The following is a 13159-nucleotide window of genomic DNA, read 5'->3' as shown; positions in this document are numbered from 1 at the left end:
TCGGAAATTAGTCTAGTAAGTACCGTTAATGAGAAGCCCTCATTGACCAGGATAAATATGGGAAGCCCCCACCTTTAGTACACACTAGTATGGGAAGCCCCCACTAGCTATACTTATGCATGTTATGAACTTAATTGCTGTGAACTCGCTCAACTAGTTTGTTGATTATTTGCTGCATGCCTTGCAGGACCTTAGGTACTTTATGGAGCTTGCACAAGGAAGGAGCAGGTCGTTGTGGGCAGATGGATCATGAACGTTATTGAACTTATAACTTAAATTTGGATTTACTTTATGTTGCTTCCGCTACTTAAACGATGTTGGTTTTGAAACATCAATCATGTCATGATGATTTACATCATTTACTTTTATATTAATTGCTATGTTTGATATGATTGATGGCTTGATCCTGGTCAGTCACGCTCCCAAGCGGTGGTACTCCGCGGGTGGATTTTGGGGGTGTGACACCCTTGGATACTCATTTGAGACAATTGGAGGCTCAATGCCTTCAGGATTTTCAGTCGGCTGCTTATGATGAGGAATGTTTTTTAAAACAGAAATCTAAGGTCGAGTGGCTTTGTGCGGGAGATGCAAATACTAAGTTTTTTCACAACACGGTCAAAGTTAAAAATGCTAGAACCAAGATCTACAGTGTTATGGATTCGTTGGGTAATAGATATGAGGGGGAAGATGTGGCGGATGCTATGGTTTCGCATTACATGAATTTTTTGGGTGTAGAGATTCCGGTCCAAAGGCTTAACTCGGAAAATCTGTTTACGAATGTTCTTAGCAGTGATGTTGCGGATCATATGATTCGTCAAGTTACTCGTGAGGAGGTCAAGCAAGCCATGTTTAGTATTGGTGAAGATAAGGCTCCGGGTCTGGATGGATACACGTCGGCTTTCTTCAAGCATGCTTGGGATGTTGTTGGTAATGAGGTGACTAATGCTGTATTGCAGTTTTTTGAAAACGGTAAGCTTCTTAATCAAGTCAATCACACGATTCTTGCTTTAATTCCGAAAAAAAGAAGTTCCGGATTCAGTTGTGGATTACAGGCCCATCTCTTGTTGCAATGTTTTGTATAAATGCATTAGCAAAATTCTTACGGATCGATTGAAAACATGCTTGGGTGTTCTTGTTAGTATTAATCAATCTGCCTTTGTTCCGGGTAGAAAGATTTCAGACAATATCCTCCTCACGCAGGAATTGATGCACAATTATCACCTAAACAGATGCCCGGTGAGATGTGCTTTTAAAATTGACATTCAAAAAGCTTATGATACAGTAAACTGGGACTTTTTGGAGCTAATTCTTACTCGGTTTGGTTTTCATCAGAAAATGGTGAAGTGGTTCATGACGTGTGTAACCACAGTGTCGTACTCCTTGAGTATTAATGGCAATCTTCATGGGTATTTTAAGGGCAAACGTGGGCTTAGGCAAGGAGACCCAATGTCGCCTTACCTTTTCACGTTAATTATGGAGGTATTATCTCTTTTGTTACGACAAGCGGCAAACAACTCTTATAAGTATCATGCCGTATGTGCTAAGGAGAAAATTATTAATGTATCGTTTGCTGATGATTTATTCATATTTGTTCATGGAGATGTGGTTTCGGTTAGAAAAATCAAGAAGGCGCTGGAAATTTTTACTAATATTTCAGGATTAGCTCCTAGTCCAGCTAAGAGTACAGTTTTCTTCTGTAATGTTCCCCCTTCGACCAGGCAGGAAATTCTTGACATTATGCCGTTTCAGGAGGGTTCCCTTCCGGTCCGGTATCTTGGGGTCCCCCTTATCTCTTCGAGATTGTTATATAAAGATTGTGAAGTCCTAATTCAGCACATGGAGAAAAAGATTGTTAATTGGGTAACTAAGTGTCTATCTTTTGCGGGCCGATTGCAGCTAATCAATTCGGTTCTCTCTTCTATGCACATTTATTGGGCGTAAGTTTTTGTTATCCCAGCTCGGGTCATTAGTGAGCTTGAAAAAAGAATTCGTCGTTTTCTGTGGAATGCGGGCTCGGATGGCAGGATTCGTGCTAAGGTTGCTTGGAAAGATGTGTGTTTGCCTAAAGATGAAGGTGGTTTGGGTATTCGAAATATTTCGGATGTTAATAAATCTCTTATGGCAAACCATATTTGGAGTATTATTACTAACCGGGAGTCTATTTGGGTGAGATGGATTCATACCTACAAGCTTAAAGGTAGGAATTTTTGGGAGGTTCCTTGTCGGGGGAGTATGAGCTGGGGATGGAGGAAAATTTTATCTATCCGTAATATCATTCGTCCTCACATCTGGTCTTCTTTAAAGAGTGGGCTACAAACTAATGTGTGGAGTGATATGTGGTGTACGGGGAGCCCACTTAGATCGTTTATAACTCCACGGTACATTACTAATGCTGGTTTTAACCTTCGGACTACGGTTGCGGAGGTTATTGATCCGAGTGGAAACTGGAAATGGCCTCAAGCGTGGCTTGATTTATTTCCAGTTTTAATCACTGTTTCGGTTCCCAATTTAGATCCTAATGCAGTGGACCGGCTTGTTTGGAAAGATTTGGATGGAAAAACAGGCGATTTTAAATCGGCTCATGTTTGGAACACCATTCGGAGTAGAGAGCATCACGCTTTGTGGGCAAACATGGTTTGGTTTTCTCAATGTATCCCGAGGCACGCGTTTCATATGTGGCTGGCGTTTAGAAATAAGTTAAAGACACAGGATAGGATGGCAGTTTGGGAAGCAGGTAGTCAAACAAATCTGAACCTTATGTGCTGTCCGCTATGCAATTTTGACCGGGATAGTCATGATCATTTATTTTTTCAATGTAACTTCTCAGCTCAAGTGTGGAATAAAGTGAAGGCGATGGTAAACTTGACGAATGTGGATATTACTTGGTCATCAATTCTAACTTGGGTGGAACAACACTCAAGATCAAAGAATGTTGATCACATTGTGTGTAAGTTGGTGATAGCAGCCGCTTCGTACTACATTTGGCAGGAAAGGAATAACAGGTTGTTTAATAATAATAAGAGGTCGGTAGATCAAGTCACTGAGAAGGTTAAAGGCTCAGTTCGGTTGCGGCTGATGGGATTCAGATTCCGTGTGAGCTCGGCTAGGGAAAGGATCTTCAAGGCCTGGCAGATTGAAGATAGCAACTATGATTTAGTGGATCCGGGCTAGTAGTTTTTCGGGTCTTGTCTTAGTGTCGGTGTTTTCAAGCTTCGCTTTGGCTGTCTTTTGTTTGGTGGTCTTGTTACTTTGTTTGATTGATGGATTGTGTTGTGTGGTGTCCTAGGCTTGGCATGTCAAGTCTAGTTGGTGTGTCGTTTTGACATACCCTTGTTATTTTTTGTTTCATCTATAAAATTCATCGGGGTAACCCTTTACCCAAAAAAAAAAAGCAAATAGGTTGAGAGTCACATCAACCTTCTTTGTACCATCTGGCCTAGGAATCTCTACAACAGGTTTAGCTTTTGGATCAGGCTCTAGGTTAAACTTTTCTTTCCTTTCTCCCCCTTTTTGGCATGATCAGTGTTTACATAGATAATTGTAGGAGGAGAAGTACCAGTGGTTTGGAGTAACTGAGCTTTGATGGCTTTAATATCAGCTTGAGTGTCCTTATACCTTGCATCCATCACATTTCTGAACATTTGTAGCTGAATTTCATGTTGTTGATCAGCATATTTTCTTTGTTGATGAAGCAGAGGTTGTAGGAGTTTCCATAGCTCACTTGTTGTGGTAGCAGATGATGAAGCAGTGGATTGAGATTTTGATGATTGTAATAACTGTTGCAGCATATTTTTGATATCTGCCACAGATGTTTCAATATTGTTAACTCTTTCCGTTAATTCCTGATATTTTAAACCATCACCCAATTTAATGGGATCATCTGATTTCCCACCAGCAGTGGTTGTATCGGCAGTTGGACCAGGAGAAGTTTCCAATGGTTCGTCCACTGATGGCTTTTTTTCTTGGTACTGGGGACTTCTTTCTTCAGTAGTGGTTATCTTAGTAAGCTCACCAGTGGTTAACTGGAACACAGCAGTGGTTACCTTGGTTCCCAAAGAAGAAATTGCCTTCAAGGGAGTCTGACTTATGAAACTACTGTCCAGGTGTAGATCAGTGGATCCAACACCTGTAGTAGCTGCTCCACTTGAACTACTGACATGAATTTCATGGAACTCCTGCAGTGTAACCTCCTCAACTGTTTGTGGGAGAACCAATTGAGGAATTTCAGAGACAGCCAATGTTGTGGGGATGGGTGTTGAAAGAGAATTTGCCCAGGGAGATGGGCTATCCTCAAGTGAGGAAAATGTTTCATTATATGGTGTCCCTGTGCTTATCATATATATTCATATCTATTTATAAAGATGTAACTTTGACTTTTGTGGCAAAACAAATTATTTTTCATCTAAAAATAAAATGAACACTTAAGCAAGAAACAAACAATTCATCGAACAGTCGTTTTTACAAACACCTGGTGTGCGAAAGTTTAAACTTTAAACCCAAAAGCACAAACCCTTAATAAGTTACATCCATTTTGATCCCAGTGAAATTAATAAACACAAAATGTAAAAACCAAATAACCATTGTAACAGTCATTTCCCACATGATGTGTAAAAGTCTAAATGCAAAAAAATGTGAAACACATGGCCCTGAAAGATTATTTGTGAAACACAACAAATTGTGGAAACAAATCAAGTACACAACTAAATTCAAAACTACATATTTAGGATAGGTTATTTATGAAATTATAGAACCATGCTTTAACCAAATTGCATAAAAGGTTGTTAAAATTGAATTATACCTTTGCTATGATGATATTCAAAAGCTCAAGGTCTGATTTAGTGGCCAAGTTCTGAATGCTTAACATCAAACTGCATCAGATGCAACAAATAAACGAAGGATTGAAATATGAATACAAACAAAATGCTTCATACGAACCGTAATATATAATAAATTTAAAACCACATTACCTTATTGGCTTCAATTAGAATAATCTTCAACGTCTGCATCTATTTATCAAACTCGCTAAATTTACTTCTAAATAGCCACCAAGAGATTGTTCTGCAATTGAATTGAAAATGTATTAAACTTTTGATTGAAAATGCAGCAGTGGAAGAACCTAGGGTTTGATATCAAGTACGAAAACAAACAACCAACAATAAGAGAATTAAATGATTAGGGATAACTGACCTTGTAGCTTGCGACGGTAGACAAAGAGTTTTACGGTTTGGTTATGTTAGGATCGGAGGCTGTCATGATTGTGTTTGTTTGTATAATTTGAACAAATCAACAGAGATGAACAGAGTTTAAGTGCAGCGGAAATGAACAGCAAACTTTGTAAACACAATCAAAAAGAGAAAATAGTTTTGATAAACACTTGCTTTACTTTAAGCTGAATGATTACAATTAAGTTAAAAGATTACAAAGCATGCTTACAAAACTAAGCTCCCCCTCAGCCTTATACTCCAGGGTTGGTTGCACAAGATGAAAGAATTGAATTGAGGAGAAGGACTCACCCAAAACGATCAAATGTAATAATACAGAGTACTTCTCCATTTATAGTCAATCCAAACCACTGAGGTATCTCAGCTGACATCACCATGAAAGTGACATCTAACAGACTAACAAACTCTATCTACTGTTCTACAACTACTGACCATACAGACACTGATTACATTCTAAATACTGATGTATAAACACTGACTCTTCATTCCACTGATGTAGTCAACCACTGTTGTTTGAGCAACAGTGCTTTCTTCAAAGGATGATCAGGCCTTGAATGGGTAGTGTTTTATCTCTTCAGCAGTACTTGGATTTCGTCAGTAGATTGAGCTTTAGCCTTTAAACTTCATCAGTGCTTTGGCTTAACAGTAGTTTATAGGATCAGCAGTTGTTGATAAGGGCAGTACTTGGAGCATATCAGATGTTGGATTCACTGTCAAGGGGAAAGCTTAATGTAAACAGCTGCTTATGATTAATCCACTGTAGTGATCCGGATTTGGCTTTCATTATCTGTTCCTCTGATAGGGTTCAATCCCAACAGGTTGAACTTTGAAGTGATCAAGGGAGGGGAAGACGATAGGTAAACATAGTGAGAAATTCAAATTTTAAAATCGTTCATGAGAGAGAGGTATTGAAAGTATATATTTGGGCGCTTTAAAGATGAGAGGCAGATTTGATTTTGAATTTTGAATTTCCCCCTCAACTACTTATGTATTATATTATATGTATTTTAAATAAATGAAAGTGATGTAAATAAAAGTGATATTTATGATGTAATAATGGAGTAAGCAAAGCTGAGTTGGCATAGCTCATTTGTTGCCAAGTAAGCTTTTCCTTTGTCAGCGGCTACTCTCCTTTAATAGAGATGTAATAGAGATGTAAGATTGATTTGTTTGATTCTAGGGTTTTTTTATTAGTTTTTTTTTGTAAAACTCCATAGTTGGTTAGGTTATAGTAGTTGATTATTCATTTAGTTCAAGACTTTTTTATAAGAATTTTTATTCTTCGTATGGCAATTATATATATATATATTATGAGCGATTAGAGACCATGAATAGTAATTTTAAACTTTGAAATAATATATATCTTTTTAATATTTTATTATATTAATATATTATTTTTAATATTTGCTTTTAACTTTTTAACATATTTTCATTTTTTTCTTTTATTATCATATATATTTGTTTTTAATAATTCTTTTTTCTTTTTTAAATCATCTTTACTTTATCAATTAATTTGATATTTCTTTAATAACTTATGTTCGTTATTTTTTTTTCTAAAACTTATGTACGTAGTTGTGCTAATTTTTACCCTCGATCAGTAAAAGTTTTATTAAAAATGAATTTATATTTTGTCTACTAGATATCTTGTCATGATGTATAGTAGACTAGGTTATCGGGTGTCATAGGTTTGTTTTGTTTTTTTTGTTTGGTATACATATATGGGGCATGTCCTGTATATGAACTAGTGTGGAACACATCCTCACTACTTGTACTTAATTGCGGTTGCATTTTAATAGAATTACCGGGGTAACCCTTTACCCAAAAAAAATGAATTTATATTCAAAATAAAGTATTTATTTGGTATCGTAAAATGGTACGATGATAAACTAAACCGATTCTAACGGTTTGGCTTTTTAAACAACATGCTATATTTTCAAATAACGTTTATTTTACATTTCATTTGCTCTGTTTGGCCGCAACGCGTGACGTAAAAAAAACCTAGTAATAATTATAAATCATCTCCCAATTAAGATATCACAATCATTACTTCTATAAATATCAAACAAGATATTTATGTTCTAACAATATTTAGTTTTGTGGCATATACATCATTTAACTTTAATACATACATTATGAGAAAATTCATATGAAAAAACTTAAAAACTCCATATTATATAAGCAACATATAGTTGGCATTGGCATGTGTTATGGGAAAACTTATATTAATGAAAACTTAAAAACTCCATATTATGAAAGCAACATATCATATGTTACATATATGTAATAATCGTATATTGCATATATAATACATGATAAATTGCATACATTACATTACATCTATGTAATATAGAGTTTTCTGAACAACAATGAGTTATCTCATCATCTTTGTCCTAAGGGCAGGTTCAATAGGGAACTTAAAAAAAATGAGAAACTATGCATTTAACGTGTTAAAAGTTAAATAAATCATAAAAATTTCAATTCAACATATAAAAAAATTTAGAAGCCTTTTTAATAAAAAAAACAGAAACTAAAAAAATGTTAAAAATGCTTAAAAACAATTAAAAAGGTATATTCTTTTTATAAAATGAGTTTTTATTAGAATGGCTTTTACACGTTTTTATATGCAGAAGATGCAAAAAAAATTTTTTGAAAAAAATTAATATTTTACATGTTAAATTAAAATTTTTATGATTTATTTAACATTTAAATGCATGATTACCTGGTTCCTCATTGAACCTCACACTATACATACACACATATAAAATCACTTTTAAATAGATAAAAAAACATTTGTACATGAGTTCTTAAGAACGTTTTCATATAAACACTTTAATATAAAACAATTTGTAATTTTTTTTACCTTTTTTTTTATAAAGCGGATTCTACTATATATATATATATATATATGTATGTATATATATATATATATAGGGAGCCGCTAGAATGAAAACCACCTCGAGTTGTAAGAACCGCGAGAACTACACCCCACGGAGCGCCGTTCGCCATGATTTTTTTTTACAAGTAGATGTGTATATTATAAACACAGTCGTAAAAAATCATGGCGAACAGCGCCCCGTGGGGTATAGTTTTTTACACCACAAGTTTTGTGAAAAAAAAAGAAAAAAGAAAAAAAATTAAAAACACCAAACTTGTGGTGTAAAAAACTACACCCCACGGAGCGCCGTTCGCCATGATTTTTTACGGCTGTGTTTATAATACACACATCTACTTGTAAAAAAAATCATGGCGAACGGCGCTCCATGGGGTGTAGTTCTCGCGGTTCTTACAACTCGGGGTGGTTCTCATTTTAGCAGCCCCCTATATATATATATATATATATATATATATATATATATATATATATATATATATATATATATATATATATATATATATATATATATATATATATATATATATATATATATATATATATATATATAGGATAATGCTAGGTAGAAAACCCTCCATTTTGAAAAAACTCTAGAAAACCCAACCTCCCGACTTTTTTTTTTTTGAAAAAAAATAACACATGTTTTTAAGAGTTTTGAGCCAAAAAAAATCAAAAAAGCGCCGAGTGGTTTTTTTTTTTTAAAAATAAACAATTTTCAGCAACTTTTTCACTAACATGTGTTAGACAAAAAGTTGCTGAAACTTGTTTATTTTTTTTTTTAAAAACCACTTGTCGCTTTTTTGATTTTTTTTGGCTCAAAACTCTTAAAAACATGTATATTACATGTGTTAGTTTTTTCAAAAAAAAAAAAAAAAGTCGAGAGGTTGGGTTTTCTAGGGTTTTCTCAAATTTTTAGGGTTTTCTATCTAACCTTACCCTATATATATATGGGCCGCTAAAATAAAACCACCCCCAGTTAAGAGAACCACGAGGACCACTTTCCAACCATTGATCTTTGGAGATGCATGGATGAGATTAAAAGTTATAAAAACAATATTAAATTCTTTTTTTCTTATTATGTTTTTAATATTTTAATGTCAAAAGGGCAGTTTAGTAAATTTGCTTTTTTTGTCTTATTGTATATGTTGTTTTTTTGTCTTATTAAATTAATTGTTTTTTATTAAAATTAGATTTTTTTAATTAAAAAACATTTTAAAATCTGATTTTTTTTACAAAAAAACAATTTTTGTCAGGAATTTTTTTCAAAAAACGTTTTTCCAAGCCGGGTTTTTATGAGCCGTTTTTTACACCCCGTTTTTTATGCCGCGTTTTTACGCACCGTTTTTACGCCCGGTTTTATGCGCTGTTTTTAGGCCCGGTTTTACGCGCCATTTTTTACGCCCGGTTTTACGCGCCGTTTTTTACGCCCTGTTTTTACGCGCCATTTTATGCCCTCCTATTCACGCCCCGTATTTACGCATCGTTTTATCACCCGGTTTTTTTATGAGCTGTTTTTTACGGCCCGTTTTTACGCGCCGTTTTTTACACCCCTTATCTTACGTGCTTTTTTTTTACACGCCGTTTTTTACGCTCCGTTTTTCGCCCCGTATTTACGCACAATTTTTTTTACACACACGTTTTTAAACTTCTTTTACGGTTTTAAACTTTTTTTTAAAAAAACCTTTCTTACTAAAAAAACTTTTAAAAATTTGTTTTTTTACAAAAAACTTTTTAACAAAAAACAAAAATTTATATGAAATTTTTTTACCGGTTTAACCTTTTTTCTACAAAAACTTTTTTTACACACACGTTTTTTTAAACTTTTTTAAGTTTTTTTTTACGAATTATTTTTACGGTTTTAAACTTTTTTTTTACAAAAACTTTTTTACCAAAATTTTTTACAAAAAAGTTTTTTTGTATAAAAACTTTTTTTACAAAAGACAAAAATTTATATGAAAAGTTTTTTACGGTTTTAACCTTTTTTTTACAAAACCTTTTTTTACACACACGTTTTTAAACTTTTTTACGAAAACTTTTTTTACTGTTTAAACTTTTTTTTATAAAAACTTTTTACAATTTTTTTACAAAATAACAAAAAAAATGAAAGAGAAATGTGAAGAGAGAGAAATTGAAGATAGAGAAATTGAAAAGACTTTAAAAAGAGACTTTAAAGAGGAGAGAGAGATGATTTGATGGTTTTGATTAAATGACTATATTAACCGTTTGGTTGTCATTATCTGATTGGTGGAGAGAGGTTCACATGGTTCTCGCAACTAGGGGTGATTTTCATTTTAACGGCCCCCCTATGTGTATATATATATATATATATAGGGGAAGGTTCAAATGAAAACCACTAGTTATTGTGAAAACTAGAAAACTAACTAAAACCCACTAAAAAGGAGGGAGGGAAGACTTTTAATGAAGGAGGGGTAAAATTGGAACAAAAAATATATAACTTTTCAAACATTTCTCATTTCTCCATACGTTATCATTTTAAAACAAAAATGGCACCATAAGATCACAAATTTTCTTATCTTTCATTCAAGTATATTCGAGCATATTTTTTATGACATAAAAAAAGATTTATGGTGTCGTCTTGTTTTCAATACTATTATTATAGTAGTACACATGTGCAATATAACATGTACTACAATGTGCATTACATGCTTAAAATTAGTTTTTTGATTCTAGTTTAGCTTTTAGGGTTAGTTTTTTTGGAGGTTTAGGATTAGGATTAGGTTTTTGGGTGTGGGGGGGGGGGGGGGTTAGGTTTTTGGGGGGTGGGGGTGGGGGGGGGTTAGGTTTTTTTCGGGTTTATGTTTAGGGTTTAGTTTTAGGTTTTCGGGAGGGTGGGGGGTGGGGGGTTTAGGTTTTTTTTTTTTTTTGGGGGGGGGGGGGGGGTTAGGCTTTTGGTGGGAGGGTGAATTTAGGTTTTGGGGGGGGGGGTTAGGTTTTTGGGGGGTGTCGGTGGGGGGTGGGTTAAGTGGTTTAGGCTTTCCGTATTAGTGCACATGTGCAGTACAACCAAAAAAATTTTTTTTTTTTTTGAAAATTTTTTCCGTATATAAAAAGTAGCGATTTTTCTAAAAAAATTGTAAAAAAAAAAAATTTTGTATGTTTTTTAGGTTTTTTTAGGCTTTCTTAGTTAGTTTTCGAGTTTTCACAATAAAAGTGGTTTTCATTTGAACCATCCCCTATATATATATATATATATATATATATATGGGAATGATGTATAGAAAACCCACTTTAATTTAGAAAACCTGGGAAACTCAAAGCTCTCGATGTTTTTTTTTTCTTGAAAAAATTTACACATGTTATATACATGTTTTTAAGGGTTTTGGGAAAAAAAAAATCAAAAAAGCGCCGAGTAGATATTTTTTAAAAAAATAAACAAGTTTTGGTGTAACACATATTACATTCATCTGACATATTTATAACATGTGTTACACCAAAACTTGTTTATTTTTTTTTTTAAATATCTACTCGGCGCTTTTTTGATTTTTTTTGCCCAAAACCCTTAAAAACATGTATATAACATGTGTAAATTTTTTCAAGAAAAAAAAACATCGGGAGCTTTGAGTTTCCCGGGTTTTCTAAATTAAAGTGGGTTTTCTATAGATACTTACATTATATATATATATATATATATATATATATATATATATGAGTTAAAATGAAAACTAACTTGAGTTGTAAGAACCGTGGTAACCAATACTAACCACTGATCAAAGGTGTTTGGATGAATGAGATTAAAAGACAATAAAGTAAATTAATGATTCTGTTTTAATTAATGGGATTTTGTTTTTTAGTAACATAAGGGCAATTAGGTAATTTACCATATCTATTAATGATTGGTGTCGTTAATGGGATTTGATTAATTTAATATAATTTGATTTAATTTTTATAATAAAATTTAATAAATCAAAAAATTAATATAATTTAATTAATTTTGATTTACAATAAACTAATTAATTTTAATTTTGATTTTGATTTACAGTAAACTAATTAATTTTAATTTTGATTTACAATAAACTAATTAATTTAATAAATTTTACGTCCCGTTTTTACGTCGGTTTTTACGCCACGTTTTTACACCCCGTTTTTCACGCTCGTTTTTTACGCCCCGTTTTTACGCCCATTTTTACGCCCGTTTTTACGTCCGTTTTTTACGCCCCGTTTTTACCCCCCGTTTTACGTCCGTTTTTTACGCCCCGTCTTTACACGTCATTTTTACGCCCATTTTATGCCAATTTTCAATGTATGTCCAATAAATAAATTACAATAACATTGTCAGTAAATCACCAAAAAATAAATTAAAATAAAATGTAAAATAAACTAAAATAAATAAAGCGAAGTCGTCGTTTTTCGTTTCTTGTAAATGATAGTTTGCACCTCCATCGTCTGAGATCTGCACGGACACCACACAAAAGTTGTAAAAATCACAAAAAAATTACGCCCCCCATCCCCCCCCCCCCCCCCCCCCGCGCCCCCCGTTGCAAAAAAAAAATTTTTACGCCCCAGTCGCAACAAAAAAATTTACTCCCCTTTTAAAAAATTTAAACCTTTTTTACACCACGGTTGAAAACTTTTTTTAAACCGCTACACGTAAAACTATACACTAAAACCTTTAAGGCTTTACGCTACACGTAAAACTGTACACTAAAACCTTTTTACATCCACGTAAAACTATACACTAAAACATTTAAGGCTTTACGCTACACGTAAAACTGTACACTAAAACATTTTTACATCCATGTAAAAAGGTTTTTTTTTATGTAGAGTTTTTCGGAAAACCTATGACCACCCTAAAAAAACTTTTTACACCCAAGGTAAAATTTAAAAAAAAAAATATAAGCATTTAAACAAACCCTCTAAAAATAAGTTTATTAAACCTTTACGCTACGCCTAAAAAATATACGCTAACACTTTTTTACATCAATGTAAACTGTTTTTTTTTACATCAATTGTTTAAAATTAAAAAATAAAATAAAAACCTTTTAACCCACGTGTAAAAGCTATATTAAAAGTCTACTATAACCGT

At 33.3% G+C, this 13159-nt stretch overlaps 1 protein-coding gene across 1 annotated transcript; it reads left to right on the top strand.

The window, feature by feature from the left end:
* Positions 1–653: 653 nt before the first annotated feature.
* LOC110944961 lies at positions 654–3171 on the top strand. Its single transcript, XM_022186604.1, has 4 exons — positions 654–969; positions 1283–1769; positions 2025–2734; positions 2828–3171. Exons 1-4 carry the CDS (start codon positions 654–656, stop codon positions 3169–3171), a joined length of 1857 nt encoding a protein of 618 aa, XP_022042296.1.
* The last annotated feature ends 9988 nt before the right edge of the window (positions 3172–13159 follow it).

The sequence above is a fragment of the Helianthus annuus genome, chromosome 6 (genome assembly GCF_002127325.2).
Source record: "Helianthus annuus cultivar XRQ/B chromosome 6, HanXRQr2.0-SUNRISE, whole genome shotgun sequence".
NCBI classification, from domain to species: Eukaryota; Viridiplantae; Streptophyta; class Magnoliopsida; order Asterales; family Asteraceae; genus Helianthus; species Helianthus annuus.
Note: the sequence above shows the minus strand (reverse complement) of the source record. Positions and strands in the feature narration are given on the sequence as shown.

Bases quoted from the DNA above. Each gene is read 5' to 3' on its own strand.
- LOC110944961 (XM_022186604.1), top strand. From the start codon at position 654: ATGGATTCGTTGGGTAATAGATATGAGGGGGAAGATGTGGCGGATGCT. The intron at 970-1,282 runs GTAAGCTTCTTA...CTTATGATACAG, and splicing joins ATTGCAGTTTTTTGAAAACG to TAAACTGGGACTTTTTGGAG. The intron at 2,735-2,827 runs GTAGTCAAACAA...GTAACTTCTCAG, and splicing joins GATGGCAGTTTGGGAAGCAG to CTCAAGTGTGGAATAAAGTG.